Source organism: Thermobia domestica, chromosome 11, assembly GCF_964235325.1.
Source record: "Thermobia domestica chromosome 11, izTheDome1.hap1.1, whole genome shotgun sequence".
Lineage (NCBI taxonomy): Eukaryota > Metazoa > Arthropoda > Insecta > Zygentoma > Lepismatidae > Thermobia > Thermobia domestica.
In genome coordinates this window covers 142,905,329-142,927,757 of record NC_137464.1, presented here as the reverse complement: position 1 = coordinate 142,927,757, position 22,429 = coordinate 142,905,329, and the positions used below count along the sequence as shown (strand labels likewise).

At 36.4% G+C, this 22,429-nt stretch overlaps 1 protein-coding gene across 1 annotated transcript in view; it reads left to right on the top strand.

Annotated features, from left to right (window-relative positions):
- LOC145664465 (uncharacterized) overlaps positions 1–22,429 on the top strand; it is a 630,204-nt gene that overhangs the window by 279,514 nt on the left and 328,261 nt on the right. Inside the window, exon 2 of the mRNA XM_081731165.1 lies at positions 5,661–5,752. Coding sequence (XP_081587291.1) covers positions 5,678–5,752 — 75 coding nt within the window. The 5' untranslated portion in view covers positions 5,661–5,677. The remainder of the gene's footprint in view (positions 1–5,660; positions 5,753–22,429) is intronic.

The window sequence follows — 22,429 nt, the reverse complement described above, 5'->3', positions numbered from 1 at the left end:
TCATTTTTACTTCTTTCTTTTCCTACTCGAAAAAATGAAATGAAATAAAATATTTCAGTTTTATGTCCCACCGTTAACACCTTTTGCCTCAAGTCCTGTGTTAAAAGAGACAATGATTAAAGCAAGTCAATGATGGTGGAAGAACAAAGGCGCAAATCTGTCTTCAACATTGGGGGGGACAGGTAAGACGTTCCCATATATATATATATATATATATATATATATATATATGTTCAAAATATTTATGAAGTTAAAAAACAATGCTCTGACGGATCAGGGGAGCAGAATTGTTTTCAGTGACGTATTTAGGAGGCTATCGGGCTCATTCTCCCCTCGAAATAATTTGTTAGTTTTACGCATTCCACGTACAACAATAATCCTTCTTACCATTTTTAAGAATGTCATTGACTTTCCATTTTCTTATGCTTTTTGTTCAGAAATAATACTGTATTTGTCAAATTTCATTCCATATAAGAACTGCGTCCTTAATAGTTCTTTCTGTCATCCTTTCTATTTTTCTGTTTCTTTTTCTTGACGTTACTACTTTCATTTCGCCTATCATACTTTATCGACCGTTGTCAGTTGTGATTCAAGTTGGCCGTCATCAGTAACACCAAAACTAAGAAGAGTTGATAAGCGAAACTAATGTACCACACCAACATGCGCGGATATCAACATGACAGGACTTTAGTTATTATAACAAAGGAACAATATATCGTTTAGTTATTTTTAAATGAAGGAAATGTTTGCATTAAAGAAAATCAAAACTGGGGAATAATTAGCCCGGGAAATTAGGACGGCCAAGAGGATGTTTTCTTTTTCTTGTATGAATAGAATAAAGGGTTAGATTCACCTCTAAATTTTTGTATCATATCATATAGGATTTATCGATCTGTAATTCTTGCCATTATAACTTCAAAATGCATAAATTAAAATATATTTAATTCTCAAACTCAGGTGGGCAATTGCCCACTTCCTTCCTTGTGTTGGGCATAGCCCTTGAAAGAAAATCCTAAATACGCCATTGGTTGTCTTCAACATTGGAAGGTGGGCAGATTTGAGGCTTATTCTAGATAAGGGAGATGAAACTCATATTACGGTAGATGAATCTGATCAACTGTTGTAGAGTATATTATATATTAGGTGATGTAGATGAAGTAGTAGTACATATCAGTATTACAAATCACTGATGTGAAAACATTCTGAAATCTGAATACATGCATATTTATAATTGGTATGTTTCTAATTAGGCATCCACAAAGATCCACGTTAAAATTGTTTTATAGTAATATAATAATATAAATGACGCCTTCCCCAAAACCATGAAGAAAGAATATCAATTATGTATGACGCAACAATACTCTTTGAGCAAAATGATTATAATCTCAATAACATTACAGGAATCGTTTCGGAAATCTGACGCATGTTATACTCTTTACTTAACAGATGTAACCTTAAGATTATAGAGAAAAATGTTCCAGCAATTGAATTCTTTTCTTTGCTTACGAAACATCCTCTCTCAAAAGAAAAATTGGGACACGCGGAAATACGTAGGAACAAACCATGGTTCGAACTAGCAGAGAAGAGAAAACAGGCAAAATTACGTTGGCTACAAAATCCGAATGAAATAACTACACAAAATTTCGTAGACATCAGGCGAGGAACTTCCAAAACTCTTAGAACAAAGAAACGCGATATTTTGAAAGCTAAAATTTTGGAACTTGAAGATAATAGTAAAAATAAAAACATTCGGGACATGTATAAAGGGATAAACGAATTTAAGAAAGGCTATGAACCTCGTTCTTATATATGAAAGAAAGCTGATGGAACAGTTCTCACTGATACAGACAGCATTTTAAATAGATGGAAAGATTTCTTTGACGATTTGCTTAACACGCAGCCAAAAACTAATGTGCGTGGAGAAAGGAAGATACACACCGCAGAACCATATATTCCAGAACCCAATCGAATAGAAGTAAAAATCGCTATAAAGAAATTAAAGAAACACAAATCTCGGGTGTAAACGAAATTCCGGCTGAGTTAATTTTAGCTGGAGGCAAAAAATTGTGGAACAAGATACACAAACTCATTCTCCTTATCTACAACAAGGAAGAATTGCCACAAGAGTGGGAAGAATCAATCATTGTTCCAATCCACAAGAAAGGGGACAAAACTGGCTGCAATAATTATCGAGGCATCTCTCTTCTGTTAATATCCTATAAAATCCTTTCAAACATTCTATTAGCAATATTGACCCCATACGCAGATGAAATGTTTGGAAATTATCAGTGTGGATTTAGACGAAATCGATCAACTATCGACCAAATATTTACCATTCGCCAAATACTTGAAAACAAGCGGGAATACAGTAGTCCGGTACATCAACTATTTATTGATTTTAGAAAGGCTTATAACTCGGTTAGGAGAGAAACATTGTACAACGTTCTTACAGAATTTGGAATACCGATAAAGCTAATTAGATCAATTAAGGCATGTTTAAATGAATCCCAAAGTAAAGTCCGGGTAGGAAAATTTTTGGCCACGAGCTTTCACGTTAACAATGGCCTGAAACAAGAAGATGCGTTGTCGCCATTATTATTCAACTTTGTCCTGGAATACGCTATAAGGAAAATCAAAGATAGCAACCAGGGCCTAGAGCTGAACAGTGTTCACCAGGTTATGCGTACGCTGATTATGTAAACTTAGTAGGGGATGATAGGAGAAAAATAGAAAGAAATGCAAAGGTCTTATTAGACGCGCTTGCATGGACATGGGTTTAGAAATAAATGCAGAGAAAACTAAATACATGGAAGTGCGTCGGGACCGTAATACGGCAATTCATGTATGTGTTAAAATTTTAAATAATACTTTTGATAAAGTGGATTCTTTCAAATATCTAGGATCAATATTAACAGACGAAAATCATATTCACGAAGAAATTAAATGTCGACTAAAAACAGGGAATTCGTGTTATTATTCAGTTCAAAACCTCTTGTCGTCGCGAATTCTGTCGAGGGATTTGAAGCTTAAAATGTATAAAACGATAATCATACCTGTTGTTCTGTGTGGTTTCGAAACATGGTCGCTTACTGAGTGCAGAGCATAGACTGAAAGTATTTGAGAACAAGATCCCGAGAGAAATATTCGGACCAAGAGGAACGGGAATGGGGAATGGTGGAAACTTCATAACGACGAACTACGTAAATTATACTGCTTACCAAACATTGTTAAGGTCATCAAGTCTAGGAGGCTTAGGTGGGCAGGACATGTAGCCAGGATGGAAGAAAGTAGGAACGCTTTCAAAGTGTTAGCAGTAAGACCAATCGGGAAACGACTTTTAAGAAGATCTAGGCGCAGATGGGAAGACAATATTAAGATGGATCTCGCAGAGATAGGAATACAAACTAGAAACTGGATCCAGTTGGCTAAAAATAGAAGTCAGTGGAGAGCTTTTGTGAACGCGGCATTGAACCTCCGGATTCCATAGGCTATAGAGTTAGTTAGTTTACGAAGCATGAGTAAATGCCTAGGCTGATACTACAAATAGATTAAATGCGCATTTACTGAAAAGATGGGTTCTACTGACGTTGGATAGTCTATATACTCTTCGTGTGCTAGGGCCTAGGGGAGAGGAGGAGATAAGATTTCATATCAGGTTACGTCACGCACAGTCGCACGCCTTCATTTTCATTAAAAATGGAAAAGCCAAGAGTAACAAATTTCATCTCACTTTCCTTTGTGCCAGTCGGACACAACTCATCACAGTTATCTGCAAAAAGCACTTTTCAAATCGGATTATTGGGAGAGCCTCCAGTTCCAATGTTGGGGGGGGGGGACATGTCTCCCCATTTCCCCGGAATGTGTGCCCGTACCTACAGCTGAGACAACTTTCCAGCATGAGGAGAGGGGCATATCCTCCTCTGGCATTTATTGCAATTTGTGCCCAAATAGCGGAAGCGGAATTAATACATATTGATGAGACTACTAAACTCACTACAGCACGACGTTCAGTTTGAAATACTACAGAATACGATTCTTTTTTAGAAAAAAAAAATGGAAAAGCCAAGAGAAATCAATTTCATCTTACATTTCTTTGGAGCAGTCGGACATAAATAATGACACTTATCCGAAAAAGCACTTTTTAAATCAGATTATTGGGGGGGACAGTCCCCCCAGGTCCAAGATTGGGGGGGACATGTCCCCCTCGTCCCCCCCGGGATTTGCGCCAGTGGAAGAATGGGTGCAATGAATCTACCACTAAGCTTCCATGCACCCTCCAGTCTGCAAGATTTATCAGCAGAAATGCTAGAAAGTCCTTAATCAGCATGTGCTGGAATTATCCACAAGAATTGTTTAGATATCTGGTGAAGCTCACATTCGCGTCTTAACAACGCAGGTTGTAATCTGAGCCTGAATACTGAGCAATTAATTCTTTGTAAATAAAATAAAATAAAATAAAATAAAATAAAATAAAAACAATAAGGTATCTGAAGTGGCTTGAGTTGAATTGAATGAAAGGTGAACATGAATCCAAACTGCACATATGTGTCGTTTAATTATTAATATTATAAACTGAAAACACATTTTCTTTTTCTGTCTTCCCTACAAATCACAGAAGGCGAACATCAAATCCTGAATACTTAAAAGGGGGTGCGAAAATGTGTACTTCCAACCTCTTTCCTAATCCTGCATTGAGCAAAGAATGCGGGAATATTAAATTTACAATTTTGTTGTTGAAAACTCGTTTTTCTATGTCTGGCATAAACAACAATATGTGTATTTTCAGAAGACATGTATACATTAAATTCATTGAAAACGAAAGAAAAATAGTATTAAATTTTGCAATGTTTTAAAGTTTATAAAACTTTAAAAAAGATGGGGTGCGACTGATGAGCACCAAACCATCAAAATTTCACAAGACATAAAACATATGTTGACTCAAAGTCGAACAGCTTTTAAAACAAGAAAAATATTACTTGTTAAACTACCCGTTGTGCAAGGCTCAGCTGCTTCTTGGCATAGCTTGTGAGATTTGCTGCAAGTTAATCAGAATGTTGCAAATTTCCTACATTTAATTGTTTTTATAATTTACCGTATAATTTACACGGTATATTTAATCTTGTTTCGAACTTTGAGACGTTTCTCTCGAATTTCGATTCGCGTCATGACAGAACCCGATGAGTCGAGATACGATTCGAAACACAATCGAGACAGACAGCATTTTCTTGAGACGAGTTAAGACAGTCTTAAATCTCGACTCGATTCGATTCGAGCACATCCCTAACTATAATAATGTAAGCCTTTTTAACCATTATAGAGACGCCATACAATTTAGAGGCTATTAAACAGGGGCGGATCCAGGGGGGCGATCGGGGCGATCCCCCCCAGAAGAGGAAAATTTCTTATTTTTTATATATAAATAAAACCCATTCCAAAGTTTGGAGCCCTTAAAAGTAGCAGTATGACAACCCTCCCCCCCAGAAGTCGGTCCTGGATCCGCCCCTGCTATTAAATAGTGATTTTCGTTTAAACTTGCTTTTCCGTTATCCGACTAGGGACCAGTCCCGTGGTAGTCACTTGACAGGGAGTTTATTGTAGTTGTAAATTTTATATTTTACTCTGTATTTGATATTTTAATTTGTTCTCTTTCTACTCTACAGGAAGCTTTCCTGACACAATGCCACTGATGCAAAAATGCTGTGGCTGCTTCAATCTTCGACAGGGAACTGTCATCATAGCTATGGGATATCTCGTAAGTTATAGACTTTTAATAAAGATAGGCTCGGAAGTATGAAACCATTTAAATTTGCATTTTCGGTTACAGTGCTGACATGGCTATAGTTGTTTCTAAAAAAATTAAAGTAATAGATTTACCAACTATTACTATTCATGAACTAGGTCATTGTAGTTAGAAGTAAAATATTCAGTATAATACTTGAGAACTTACTGGATGAAAATATATGGAATATATAATATGAAAAAAGAAAGAAATATACGAGTATGAAAAAATAACTCATTAGACTACCATCGTGAGAATAAAGTTAAGTATATATACTGGGAAGATGGTAAAATAGATAATGTGGTGCATATGTTTTGACTGCACATCTCTAACCTAATACGCTTGACAAAAGGAATGAGCAGCTAACGAGGAGAGATAGGAAATATATAGCAATCAAAATAATTGTTGGGTAAAACAGAAAATTAACTGCCTTCTTATATCTGACCAACTTTCAAAGTGTACTTATCCTATGATGATCTATGCTGCCATCACCGATTGTGTTGCATCGTACCACTAAACTAAGGACTATTTTCTGACATCGCAGTTTGCACTGCAACAAACTACTTTGGAGCACGAGGATGGATTTTATCCTGTGTCCCTCTGTGTGTGAAGTTGACCCATCCACTTATTATCCAAATCGAAACATTTTCATTCCAGGAATTAGTGCCGAATTAGTGCTATTTAGTACCGGATTTCCAGAATTCTTGTTCTTGTCCACAAATTAGGAAACAGAAAAAGTGGCTGGGTCAACTTCCCACAGACCCAATTACTTTCTCCTAACCTAAACATTTTCGCGTCAGTATTTAGTGTAAATTAACGTCTGATTCTCAAAGTTAGTATGATCTGTAGCGCGAATTTTTTTTTTTTTTGGATTTAGAGAGAGTGGTTGGACCAACTTCACGAACGTGGTGAATTTACATCTCTGGTATAGGGTGAATACCCTCACTTCGATTTCCAAAATGTAATTTCCATGGTAACTGTCGTGGGGAAAAAAGCTTTTGATGCAAAATGGCGCATACTTTTTGAGGCATCACAATAATATGAAATACTTGGATTTAAAATTAATTGATCTCGGGAGAGTGAACTACGAGCATTTAAAAAATATATTCCGCAAATTCCTACGCAATAGCTGTTCCATTTTGATATAATATGATGCGTGTATTATTGAGTCTCTCCCGTAATCCCAGATCTCGTGGCTAAGCGCTTAGTGTAAGCATCTTTCGAGTGGGAAACAATGGTTTGATTCCCAGCGGAAGCTCATGTGGTTTGGATTCAGCTGTAGTCCATGTCTCATATAGTCTTGCTGCCGAAAATAACGCGAAGCTTATAATCAAACCAAATCACATAATCCCTAATATTTGGTGTTGAAGTCAGTCGAAAAGAATTGTTAAAAAAGATCAGATCTATTGGAAATGAAAAGTATGAATAAGGAAAGTTAATATGATACTGTGTAAGCATTATTGTGTAATTATTTTGTATTAATGATCCTATAATAATAAAAAATATAACAATTTTAATACAATTCTATTCTGACTGCAAAGTATGGTCAAAAACACCTTACAAATCTCTTACCAATAGAAAAGACTATGTAACATTCTTTGATTAACATTACATTCTATTACCAATGGAAAAATCTAACTTACCATTACAACCAATGGGATCCAAACCATATATCGTGGAAAATCCGCCACCAGTAATTTCACAGAACTTACTTTCACTTTGATCAACTGTATTAATTTTAACTCCACCACACTCGTGAAACTGATACGTTTAGCATTCAATTATTACCGTAATAATTAATATAATATATGAATGAATTTCTGTACATACCTAGAACTTGTAGAAAAACAATACTAAATTCCATTCAACATTTGGAAGACAATATATATCACCCTATAATTATTTACTGCATGAAGTCACTTCCTGTGGCAGAAAAATAAGCTAAAATAATTTGCATTTTTAGCTTACAAAAATAAATTTCATTATTATGAAAACTCTTATCATGTACAAACATTTTGAAATGAAAATTGTAACTAAATTAAATTGTAACTAATTAAATTATGTTACAATAATTTTGTATTTAGAAAATGATATGCTGCTTTAGGCTTGTTGAAACTGGTACTGGAATTTGGCTCGAGTTTCTCTGCACATATCTTGTTTCTCCTCCTAATGATTGATCATGTCATTATGGGGTTTCCGCTATTCATCCGAAATTTCCAGTTACCTGAATAAACTTTTCAATTCAGAGTTTTCATAAAGGACCCCGCTCAGAGCTTATGGAAATCCAGTTTCCGTTAAATTGGCTGATATTGCAGTATGTTGTGAATTTTGGTCCCTTGATGAAAAGCCTCAATGGACACGAAGCCAGAAAACCCCACGTTTTTGAGATATCTGCTGATTATTATCGTCACTTAAAGGCATGCTGTACGCTCCCTTGTAAACTGAATATAATAATTAGGTCGACAGTTTCTCTATGAAGTATGAACGAGTCTAACTAGGATATACTAGGGTTTTTTGGGTCACTGATTCCGAATCCGAGGTCGGTTAACTTAGATCACATCAGATTCAAGGTCACTTGAAGGTTAAATTGAGAGGAAACGTAGCAAAAATCTCAAGAGGAAATGTTTTTTGAGTGACTGTATCCGATTATGTCATTCTCTTGACCCGACAAGATCGTTTCAAGGTCACTGCAGGATCATTTCAAGGTCAAACGTGAAAAACAGGCGGAAAAATCTTTTAAAAAAAATCATAGTTACTTTTAGGGTAGCTGATTCCGAATTTACAATTAACATTGTCAATTTAGTTTTCCAGTCAGTCATTTGCAGTTCTGCATCTCATATCTCGTCCTTCAAACTTGAAATACCGTTGGAAAGATCTGAAAAACTTCACAGATAGGGTTTTAGGGTAGCTGAAAAATAACTTTCGAAGAAGCGTAATCATTCCTACTGTAAGGTTTTCAGATCACTGATTTTAGTACTAGGGAAAAAAAAAGAAGAATTTTAGATATTGTTAAGAGGAGGAAGAGGAACTGGTTAGGATATTGGCTGAGGAGGAACTGTATTATAAGGGACGTGCTGGAGGGTACTGTCGAGGGAGCGAAGGAGACTAGTTGAAGGAAGGTATTAAAACAGAAAATCGCTACGTCAAGACGAAGAGACTAGCTGAGGACCACCGAACGCCAAAGCTTCTCAGTTGCAGCAAGTAACTTACCAATAATGGCAGAATAGCTATTATGAAGATGATGATATATTTAGCAATTTTAACTAAAAAAGGTAGAGAGAAAATTAAAATAATAATTATTATAATCAAACCTATTAATATTTTAGAATAATTTGAGTGAAAACTGAAAACGATTCAACTGTCTGTGTCTTTTGTGTAAACTCAATTTATATAAATACTTTTGATCTGTATTGGAAATACAAAATAACGGCATCAAACTCCAAGTTATTTGGAGTCTTACTTGTGAATATGGATTACTAGCATCAATTATCCACTTCGTTGGGTTAAACTAAAATAATAATAATAATAATAATAATAATAATAATAATAATAATAATAATAATAATAATAATAATAATAATAATAATAATAATAATAATAATATTTCGTTAGTCACTTTGTACTATTAGTAAAGCGCTCTCTGATATCGGTCATTTTCGATTATTTTTATATTTCCCTCCCTTCCTCCCCAAGTTGCGGGGCTGAATCTGAATTTAAACGACATCAAGAGTGTCACTGTTCGTCTCAGAGACCCCAAAACTATGGATTCGGCACTAATATCGGCCATTTTTAATAAACTTATATATCTCCTTCTCTCCCATGTTGCGAGGTACGGCATCGGAAGTGTCATTGTTCATCTTAAGGACCTCGAAAACCATGAGTTCTACATTGATAATGGTAATTTTCGATAATTTTATATATATCTTGTTCCCCCCCCCTCCACAAGTTGCGGTGCTGAATTTGCATTTAAACGTGATCGGAAGTATCACTGTTCGCCTTAGCGACGCCGAAAACTATGGATTGGACACTAATATTTGGTCATTTTTTATCATTATTATGTATCTTCCTCTTCCCAAGTTACGAGGCTGAATTTGGTCGTAAACAGTATTCAACTCAGCGAACTGGATAACAATGGCGGGAGTGCGGTGGCTCAGTCATAGAGCGTTCACCTCCGGTAGTTGGGGTCCCTGGTTCGATCCCAGCTCGCGCCGTGAGGACTTTGTGGTGGACAAACACCGTGCTCGTAGGTTTTCTCGGGATTCTCCCGTTTCCTCTCACTTTCTTGATTCCACCATTTCATTCATTTCTCATAATCAACGTCTCCTTTAGCCTAACCGGCATAACCGTGGGACTTAAAACTAAAAGTTTTGATTTTTTCTTTCTTTTTTTCTTTTTTTCTGGAAAACTATGGATTCGACAATAATATTTGTCATTTTCGATCGTTTTTATGTATGTTCTTTTCCCTCCGCCAAGCTACGGGCTGAACTTTGAATTAAATAGCATGGGAAGTGTCACTGTTTATCTCAGGGACCCCTAAAACTACAGACTCCATTTTAATATCGGTCATTTTCTATCATTTTAAAATATCTTTCATTCGCCCTCCACTAAACTGCACCGTCAACGTGATATGACAGTAACCATTTCATGTCCAATCCTCATCTATGTTGAAAATGAGATTGAGTTCGGCCGGATGGTTGAATAGTTATTAAATTTGATTTATTTTTGTACATTTTCCATACCCTCCTCCTACCCTAAGTTCTACCGTCAAAGTGATTTGATAAAAACGCACACCAAGTCCGAACTTCGTCTATGTTGAAAATTTGATTGAGATCGATTGGCTGGTTTAAGAATGATAAAGTCACAATAGTAATGAGCGCAAGACTTTTGGGCTTTGCAGTTTTTGCAAGAGTCTTGCATGCTAAACCAAGACCAAAACCGAGACCATGAATGTCGATGCAAGACCAAGACCCAGACCAAGGGGTGCAAGACCAAGAGTAAGACTCTTGCGCAAGAGTCTTGCACAATTAGCCGCACTACTTGAAATATTTTATGGAATGTAAAAAGGGTGAAAAATCCCTACATCTTTCACTTGAATTTCTTGGCTTCAGTAAAAATGCCGCTGTAGTGAATGTGTTCCCAGTAGTTTATGCAATCTGTGTGAGTCGATCTGCTCCTGTAGCATATAGCTACAGTATTTCATTTTCTGAATCGGTTACTCGCATTTCTGTAGTTATTACTCGTTTTTAAGCTACACAGTTGTCATTGTAATCAAAGCTTATTGCACATCAAGAAATGTATCATTGGTGCTGGATTACGATGCGTTTCTAAACGATGAGAATTACTTATTGGGAAGTCAAACACTATTCTACAGGTGTGTTATCTGGAATAAACTTAATCCTTTGATCTTCGAGCTCGTAAAGTTTGTTGACTCGTCCTAGGATAATCTCGCCTTCGGTTCCGTGTTTGATTCCCGGTAGGGGCATTCGGTCGAAAAAGTGTAAAAAGATTTTACAGGCCAGCCATCCTGATTGAGGATTTCCTAGGTTTTCCCCACTCACACCAGGCAAATGCCGAGGTGGTACCTAAATTATAGGTACCAGGCTGCTTCCGTCCCTTTCCCCGGATAGTGTGCTCGCCGAGGGACGTCATCTATCATACGTAGCGGGCTAAATGGCCATGGATACCGAAAGCCCAGAAATCTAAATCCTAACACCAATCGTCCTGGGATAAATATACCAAAAGAGAGCTTTTTCACCCTTCAGCTGCTTTGCCTTTGCCTCATACAGTCTGCTGACGAAATACCACAAACGTCCAGTAAGAAGAAATCTGCAAAATGAAAACTGCAAGTGGCAAGCGCAAAAAGTAAATTTCATGCGTGCTTCAAAGATTTCTTTAAACCTGGTTTGATTATAATCAATATTATTTCAATTGTTCTCTCTTTTTTGGCCAATATTGCTAAACATACCATCATCATAGCTACACTCTGTAAAGAAAAAATAGCGACACTTCCTCGGATATGGTTTTCACAACATACATTAACCAATATGAGTTTTTACATGAATTGCTGATGATATTACAATGTGTATTCTTAATGAGCAGTTCATTCTTAATACTTGCGCCGCAGTTTCAGATTTTTTTATATGCATATAATGAATTTATATGTATATATTAGTAGCTATGTGTGTTTTCAGTAAAAACGGCTGTGGGAATAATTATACATAAAAGTATGAAAGATCAACAATAATAGCACAAAACAAAAAAATGTAATTTCTTAAGATTAATATATATTGTGTACGAACATTGATAGGTACAATACATCAAACTAGATTTCGTATGTGGACCATGGGCTTTAGGAAGTGTAGGGAATCGTCGAGGGCTTTTGGTGACAAGGCTATTGCATTTTGCAACCTTGATTTCATGGAATAACTCCCGGATTATCTGTTCCATGAGTTCCATTCTATCCGAGTTAGTTTTCTATTGAGTCTTCTGCTCATATTGACCCAAACTTTACAATTGGATTCATATCAGGTGAGTTGGGAGGCCACATGAGTCTTTGAATAGTCATATTCTTGCACCACGTATTAACGATTTTCGCTCGGTGACATGAAGCATTAACGTCCTGGAGAACGAAGTAGTCCATATTTTCTTCAGGAAAGTTATCTTTAACTGTTGTAAGAATTTTACGTACCAGAACTTGAAGACGTGTTTGTGCATCAAATGACTCTTCACATATATCCATTGTTCTGACGTCTTTGGCGCTGAAGCAGCCCATATTATCACTCAGTAACTGAATATTTTCATCTCTTAAACAAAATATGTATCAAGTTCCTCGCTCATTCGTATCCACAACTTCACACCACTATCGTTTCCCACTATTCTAAACTTTTTTCAACGGAGTAAAGATCATGCTTCCAGTTGTCATAAGTATAAGTAGCATATAGCTTCACAAACTTACGTGTTGAAGTCTTCTGTGTTTTGTCAGTTTCGACTTTCCAGGTGGTTTTTTCTTCGTAATATCCTCTTCATACAGTTAAGACAATACAGTCGCACGAGTAACTGCAATTCCAAGATCATCTCAAATTATAGAAACGTTTTTTTGGGGAAGTCATTCCTTAATTCTGCATTGCTATTGATTTTATTTGGCGATCTGCTCTGGGTGGTGCTTTCTTTTATCTATCACACTGTTGACGACGGAAAGTTTCTTATACTATTTTTGCTTATGAATTACTCTTTCTGCCGTCGAATGGTGGATTTTGAGTATTCCAGCGATCTCCCTGAGAGATGTAACTTAGCTGTGCAAAGCAAGAATTGTGTCTTGTTCACGTGGCGACAAGTCACATTTCTTACCCATCATATTTGTTTACAGTCCACATATAGAAACAATTTCATACAAAACAACGCTGTACAACAATAATATTGCCACTTGACACTGTTCAAACAATGAGAAAACAGAGAACAATCACAAAATGCTAATTACCTGAGTCTACACATCAGAAATGCAATGCAGAATTCTCACTCCAATAACTTACGAGACGCTCTCAGGTGACATCTGGAGAAAATATTACTGATACATAAATAACTAGTAAGCGCTGTTGTACACCATAGGTATCACAGATAATGCAAATGAACTATCACACTCATAATTTCCTTCTATTCCTCTTCTAGCCGGCTGCAACTATGGTTTTCTGTGTAAGTTACCTTGAAAATTGAGGTGTCGCTATTTTTTCTTTACAGAGTGTATTTTGACATTATTGGTAGGTCACTTGCTGCAACTGAGAAGTTTCGATGTACGGTGATTCTCAGCTAATCTCTTCGACTTGACGTAGCAATTTTCGGTTTTAATAACTTCCTGCAACTACAGTCTCCTTGACTTCTCCCTCTCTTTCCTCCCACCATACCATCTAGCACGTCCCTCGTAATACAGTTCCTCCTCAGCCAATGTCCCAACCAGTTCTTTTTCCTCTTAATTACGTCTAAAATTCTTTTCTCCGCTACTGCTACTATTTCTAGCGTTCAACTCCAAGCCCACGTTTCGAAAACCTCATCTTTTTAATCACTTTTGCGTTATGTCCATGTTTCTCACCTGTAGAGTACATATTAGAATCAATAAAACAAAGTTTCAATATGGATGTTTGTTCAATACAAAGATTAGCTACTCCAGGTTGAAAAGAAAAAAATCTAACGCCTTGAGATTGCAAAAATAATCTTGCAATTCATGCTATTTCAGTAATCTGGACTGTCTTGATTTTTTTTTTCATGTGTCTCAGGGGCATATAATATTTTAATCATGCTCGACCCTAGCCATAGGAGCTAAATACTCGGTTCTGATTGGTTAAAGTCGTCCGTTACTCGCCATGTAACTCTTTTATCATTCAAATAAGATAAAAATAATACTCATTTGTCCTTCTAGTAATATATAATGCATAAAAAGTTATTTATTTACATTACGAAACATAGCTGAGCGAGCGTCAGCGAGCGAAGGAGTTGGAAGCTCCGTAGGGCTCGTTTTGTTCCACCTTGACTCCCACGATAATACGACGTAAGCAGGGGGTGGGTCCTGGGGTCCGGACCCCCCGAAATTTCAACTTTTGTGTAAATTTAGCCTAATTTTAGGGACAGTTTTAGGAACTTTAATATAAAATATCCTCATACCGAGTTTTGATCCCCCCCGAAATAAATTCCTGCGACACTACTGCACGTGACATTGCGTCACATCGGGTAATGCAACTTCGATGTAAATCTAACGTCACTCAATTCCTTGTGACCAACTTAAAACAGTTGCCTAGGACAGTGCGTGAAAAAAAATATGCATTTCAGGGATAGCCTCTCCAGTATGGGAACCAGCGGAGTATTGAATGTTAAAAAATATAAAAAGATTGCGAAATGTTGTGATTTATCTTTTAGAATCTTTAGGTCATCACTATGTATTTGTGACTTTATCACTCTTGAACCAGCCAATCGATCTCAATCAAATTTTCAACATAGATGAAGTTCGGACTTTGGAGTGTTTTTTTTACCAAATCACTATGACGGTAGAACTTAGGGTAGGAGGGAGTATAGAAAATGTACAAAAATAAATTAAATTTAATAACTATTCAACCATCCGACCGAACTCGATCTCATTTTCAACATAGATGAGGATTGGACGTGAAATGGTTTCTGTTATATCACTTTGACGGTGCAGTTTAGTGGAGGGCGAATGAAAGATATTTCAAAATGATCGAAAATGACCGATATTAAAATGGAGCCTGTAGTTTTAGGAGTCGCTGAGATAAACAGTGACACTTCTGATGCTATTTAATTCAAAGTTCAGCTCCGTAGCTTGACGGAGGGAAAAGAACATACATAAAAACGATCGAAAATGACAAATATTATTGTCTAATTCATAATTCCCCCCCCCCAAAAAAAAAGAAAAATGAAATATTTTAGTTTTAAGTCCCACGGTTATGCCGGTTAGGCTAAAGGAGACGTTGATTATGAGAAATGAATGAAATGGTGGAATCAAGAAAGTGAGAGGAAACGGGAGAATCCCGAGAAAACCTACGAGCACGGTGTTTGTCCACCACAAAGTCCTCACGGCGCGAGCTGGGATCGAACCAGGGACCCCAACTACCGGAGGTGAACGCTCTATGACTGAGCCACCGCACTCCCGCCATTGTTATCCAGTTCGCTGAGTTGAATACTGTTTACGACCAAATTCAGCCTCGTAACTTGGGAAGAGGAAGATACATAATAATGATCAAAAATGACCAAATATTAGTGTCCAATCCATAGTTTTCGGCGTCGCTAAGGCGAACAGTGATACTTCCGATCACGTTTAAATGCAAATTCAGCACCGCAACTTGTGGAGGGGGGGGGGAACAAGATATATATAAAATTATCGAAAATTACCATTATCAATGTAGAACTCATGGTTTTCGAGGTCCTTAAGATGAACAATGACACTTCCGATGCCGTACCTCGCAACATGGGAGAGAAGGAGATATATAAGTTTATTAAAAATGGCCGATATTAGTGCCGAATCCATAGTTTTGGGGTCTCTGAGACGAACAGTGACACTCTTGATGTCGTTTAAATTCAGATTCAGCCCCGCAACTTGGGGAGGAAGGGAGAGAAATATAAAAATAATCGAAAATGACCGATATCAGAGAGCGCTTTACTAATAGTACAAAGTGACTAACGAAATATTATTATTATTATTATTATTATTATTATTATTATTATTATTATTATTATTATTATTATTATTATTATTATTTTAGTTTAACCCAACGAAGTGGATAATTGATGCTAGTAATCCATATTCACAAGTAAGACTCCAAATAACTTGGAGTTTGATGCCGTTATTTTGTATTTCCAATACAGATCAAAAGTATTTATATAAATTGAGTTTACACAAAAGACACAGACAGTTGAATCGTTTTCAGTTTTCACTCAAATTATTCTAAAATATTAATAGGTTTGATTATAATAATTATTATTTTAATTTTCTCTCTACCTTTTTTAGTTAAAATTGCTAAATATATCATCATCTTCATAATAGCTATTCTGCCATTATTGGTAAGTTACTGCAACTGAGAAGCTTTGGCGTTCGGTGGTCCTCAGCTAGTCTCTTCGTCTTGACGTAGCGATTTTCTGTTTTAATACCTTCCTTCAACTAGTCTCCTTCGCTCCCTCGACAGTACCCTCCAGCACGTCCCTCATAATACAGTTGGTCCTCAGCGAATATTCTAACCAGTTCCTCTTCCTCCTCTTAACAATATCTAAAATTCTTCTTTTTCTCCCCCTATTACTAATCTTTTTAAACATCTTCTCATTTGTTGTCCGTTCATCACAGCTAATTCTCTCCTTTTTTCTCCATGCCCATGTATCGAAAGTCTGCAATTTTTTCATCACTTTGCGTAATGTCAATCTTTCTGCCCCATATAGTACATATTGGAATCAATAAAACAAAATTTCAATATTTAATTGGAAGTTTGATTAATACAAGGATTAGCTAATTGTGGTTGAAAAGAAAAATCTGACGCCTTTAGAGTGTAAAAACTATTTTCCAATTAATGGTATTTCAATAATCTGTGCCGTCTTGATTTTCTTTCATGCGTCTCAGGGGTAGCCTCCCCAGTTTGGGAAGGAGTGGAGTGTTGGATCTGTTAAAAAATATAAACGGATTACGAAACGTTGTGATTTAGGTATATCTTACAAGTTGTGAAGTGTGGGCACCCATTAAAAAAGGAAATGTCATCACTTCTTTTGTACACTATCATCATACACTAAGTTAAACTACGTGTGTTACACTTAGAGACATGCATTGTACTTCAGTTACTATTGGTGCATTGTGGAGTTTATTGTCCCTTATATCCATAGTAAAATTTACCTTTGAAAAGCTTGAGATTTCTTAAATGCAAGACTTGCAAGACTCTTGCATGCAAGACCAAAACCAAGACCAAGACTGGGTGTGCAAGATCAAGACCAAGGGTTCCAGTACAAGACCAAGACCAAGACTGGGTGTGCAAGACCAAGACCAAGACCAAGACTGAGTGTGCAAGACCAAGACCAAGACCACCCCGGTCTTGGTCTTGGTTTTGCATTTGCTCATCATTAGACACCATTGCGATATCCACTATGATTTTAGGATCAAGTTCGTTTGGGGGATCGGGTAAATCAAAATCCCTGGAAGGAGCTGAGTATTTGTTTTTAAGAATTAGAAATGTTTCCTCGTTTATTGGAGCCAAAACATCATCGGAGCTCAACAGCCTTAGGGCCCCTTGGTATGAAAGTAAGCTATTTTGGGCTTTATTCTTTTCGCTAAGTTCGGTATCGGTATGTGTTTCTTCCCTAGACGAGATGAATAATCAGTTGGCGCAGTTTCGTTTAAATTGTGTATAATAATCTGTGTAGTAGATTTTTTGCTGCAATCCTTAGGGGTCTTAGATGAACAAACGAAAAGGTTAACAAATTTTTCCACGAGAGGAAATCATTTTCATTTACACATGCCTCTATTACAGATGCTAGTCTCTTTGCGACAGCACGGAATTCTCTCCTCTTGGAATTCTCTTTATTAGCAATATGATTGACTTTAATTTTGCAAGTTTCTTAGCAAAATCTTGCGTAGTAAGTTGAGATTCTGACATCACATGTTTTCCAGCCTTGTGTATATTCAAATCTATCCTGGTTGGACACCGTTTCAGACACTGAGGGCAAGAAATTTCATCATTTTTCATTGAAATTGATATAGGCAGTATCTGTTAATGAATTTAATTGACTTATATTGTTTTCCATTTATCAGAATTCTGAACTATTTCCGTTGCACTAGATTTCATTGTTAGATTATTTCGGAATTATAACTTTCAATAGGTCTATTTCTTTCATTTCTTTATAATAAGAAAACCACAAAAACAATTTTAAAAAGGATTTCACTACTTTCACCTGGGAGACATCATGTATACCTACATATGATTCAAACACGTCAGTCAAAAGTATTTCCTTACTTTCTGACGAAAACCTCACGGAGAATATTTTTGGGTCGCACACCGATCTCAACAAGATTGTTGCATTTCTTATCAGTAATGTGAATACATCTTTGAGACTAAAATTGTTTAATTCCATCGAAAAGACTCTCCATATTTTCTCTTGAATCGACAGAGTCGTGAATTTATAGACATACTACAACTTAAATGTGGAGATGAAACAGTTTACGTTCAACACTAAACCAGAGTGTATCTGAAAATGTAATACCCTTGTAATTCAACAAAAAATGTGTAAGAACTTAGCAAGTGAGATAAATGTCTGGACTGGTTGTATGATAATTGTGATTCGTTAGTAGTTATGAAAAACTTGCCCCATGAAGAAGGCAATCAACATATTTTTAGAAATGTCACGTCATTCATTTACATGTTCCAGAAGTTATAGCAAAAGTACCGGTATTTAAAAAGAAAACAAAAAGTGAACATACAGAATAACTTCAATATTATAGTTACATATCTGAAAAATTAATATATATATTATAAATATTTGTGAACAGTAAGTAGGCCTGAGCTCCGAACAAGAAACTATAATAAAAATATATAATGGAAATATAAAGAAGTTTCTTAATGTAATCGTTTCATTAATAATAGTATTGTATGTCGTTTTAACATGTTTATATGTTAATTTTATGCGACTTCCGTTGGGAACACTGATACAGACCATAAACACATGCAACGCAAGTGCTTTCCATTACATGTATTGGTTGTCAGCATAAGCAATTCCGGTGTACATAGGTATGGGCTCTACTGGTTTCCGGGAATCCTGTCGGGAGTGGACTGTTGTTTCGACTATTTTGATTCTATTTTCATCGGCCATATAAGTAATTCTGAACCTAAAGTGACGATGCTATTTAGTCACGAAATTGGAACCTGAACTGTATCGTCCCTTTCCGGCATTAATGCAGTAAGCGACATTTTGAATATTTTACAGGAGAGCCGAAAAACTGAAATTTTGATGGTTTTTCTTGAATAACTTTTTTGTTTTCTGGACTATTTTCGTAAGAAAAATACACCTAATATAATTAAACAAGCTCCGTCAAATAGGACAGTGACGTATATAATAGCTTCAAAATATTTACTTATTTTGGCGCTTAATTCATTTTTGCTTACAATTTAAAAAAAAAAAAAAAAACAAATTAATGCTTCAAACGACATTCATTCAAATGTACTAATGCATTAAGGCACACGGTGTCATAGTGAGATTGCGTTAAGCGACATTTAGGGGAAAAAACAAATGGTAATAAATTGCTGATTCGTTAATTGAAGAATGTTAGTTGTATACTGGTTGGTAAAATACTGAACGCTTCTTGAAATAATGCTGCTTAAAATAAATTAGGCAAGAAAAATGCTTTTGCTTACCTCTCCTTTATATGTAAAAATTAATCTAATCTGAATAGTTAAGTTAATAATAACTGACACCATTATTTAGTTTTCTCATTTATTTTTAGCGTTTTTTTTTAACTTATTAAAGCTTAGAATATTGCAAATTATTACTGATTTGTTAAGCTTACTGATACAATGAAAATTTGCATCATTCATTTACTAAATAAATGCAAATTGTCGAAACTTCACAAAACCGTAACTTTATCAATTTTTAACTATTGCAAGAAAGAATAAAAAATGATGACAACATGTTTCAATCTTGAATTTCTTCTTCGGTGTCCTCTTCATCTGTCTCAGGGAGGATATCTTGTGCTTCTCCCGTGTGTGGCAACTGCTGGTAGAACCCGTGCACATGCTTTGGTAGAATATTCTGATTACACAATTTGACAAGATCCTGGTACTTGGCCTTACTGATAGGGATGGCTGCTGCATAAAGTCTGTTCGGCTGCTTTTGTCTTTGTGGGCGAAGTTTCAGTGTAAGATACCACTGCGTCCTTAGTCATTGAATACTTAACTTGGCGAATTCACTTTTTTTTTTTTTTTTTTTTTTTGAAAAAGTGACAACTCTCATTTTTGACAGCAAGAAAGGTTCCCGTGACTCATGATTCTTAGCATTGAAGATTTGAGATGCCAAAGTTGACGAATTTCTAAAAGAATCATGCTTCAATAATTCAACATTATAAGGATGTGGCTTTGTTCTTGCCATTCTCATGACGGTAATCCACTCGGAGGGACTTTCAATTTTTTGATTATGAGACGCTTTCTCAATTTGACTATGCGCACTGTCCATAGGCATATATGTGTGACCCGGTACCAATTAATTGATCTGGATTCGTTGTAAGTTTTTGGATTTTTCAAGTTCATATTTCAACATGGCCAAAATATTTCTATTTTTGTTTTGACCGGCACAGTTATCGCTATACAGGATTAGAGTTGAAACATTACCTCGTTCGTCCACTACATCTATATATCTCGACAGGATGGAAGCGATTTCATTCTAACCTCGTTTACCTTCGCTCTCACCCCATACATAATTGTTCTGCTTTTTGATTCATATATCGAGAGATTGTATACGGAATACTTTCGTTTGTAGTACAAAAGCATGGAATCACCATGAGGTACGCCCAAAACTTTCTGCAAATCGAAACTCGCGACAAGTGTTCCTTCCTGACTACCACTCAAACTCTGCTGTTTTTTGAAACGAGCCTTAGTTGCTTCTTCATCTTCAATATGTCGGGTGTAATCAGCCTTCTCTTCTTGGTTTACGTCTGTCTTGTTGGTAAAGGCGATACATTTCTGGCACTTGTCCTTTTTGTGTCTATAAAACCCAAGGTTGAATTTTGAGTTAAATATATAACAAAAAACTTTCATTCACAGGGATATTTCCTTCTTAGTTCATTCCACATGAGTAAATCGTATAGAGATAAGTGACGTTTCTGAGATCCTCAGGAAGATATAGTCGTATTGTTTTATTTCTACACTATTGGGAAGGCACTGCAGGAAGTGTTTGAATGAATTCAACAACGAGCTTCACATCTCGCTCGGATGTCGCATTGGGGCGAACTGAGTGGCGTCCTGGACCATCAGGTTTGCTGAGCCTTCAGTGGATTGTGTAACTGTTTTTCACAAACCTTTGTAAGATATCTAATGTTGAAGACAAACTCTTCTATAGCCTTCACTTTCGTAAATAAAATACTGAAAAGATGATGTCCGTGGGCTCTCACCCTGAATCCTCCTTCTTTTCACTGGAACTTGTCTGGTTGCTCTTAAGATCCAATTTCTTTGATCATTCGGTTTTAAAGAACAAAAGTACCTAAATAAGGATTGGCGTCTCTCTTCCGTAATATCAGAATATTTATTTGGGCAAGACTTGCATTTGTTTGGTTGTATAGTATTTGTTTCTTCTCCATTCTTTCTTGCCTGTTTCTGTTGTAGACTTGGCCACTTTGCTTTAATCTTTTTTCTCTCTTTTTGAATAGTTTTCTTTTTAATTCTCAATCCATTTTCCCCTACGATGTTCTTTTCTGGTAATCTTTCTACTTTCAATCTTCCTCCGTTTCCTAGCACTGCTTTCCTCATTGTAACCATCACCTGAATTCGACTTTCCAGCTGAATTTCCTAAAACCCTTTTTCTTTTAACATATAATATACCTAGGTATATTCATCCGATGAGGTTGGTGTTTTGTCCAACCAATCTATTAAGTTTTCAGAAGAATAAGCTGGTTAAATATGATATCATCGTCGGAGAAATAGTCTAAATAGCTCAGTCCCAAATTTGTTCTTTTTCTGAAGTTCCGTTTCTCAGCAAAATAATGTTCATCTCTTTCTCGATTCTTTTCTAAAGTTCTCTCTTCATTCGGGTTGAGGGTCCCTTCCTCTACTGCTGTCTCCTGATGCTTGTTTGGGTTTTCCTTCCTTTCTTCGGCCTTCTCATCATCTTCGTTTAGGGCCCCTTCCACTGCTACTGTCTCCTATTGCTTCTTTGGTTTCTCCTTCACTGTTCAGTTTTCTCCTCATCCTGGTTTAGGGTCTCTTCTACTGTTACTCTCTTCTGATGCTTGTTTGTGTTTTTCTTCCCTTCTTCAGCCTTCTTCTCATCCGGGTTTAGGGTATCTTCCACTGCTACTCTCTTCTCAAGCTGGTTTGGGTTTTTCTTCTCTTCTTCAGCCTTCTTCTCATCCAACTTTAGGGTATCTTCCACTGCTACTTTCTTCTTATGCTTGTTTGGATTTTCCTTTCTTTC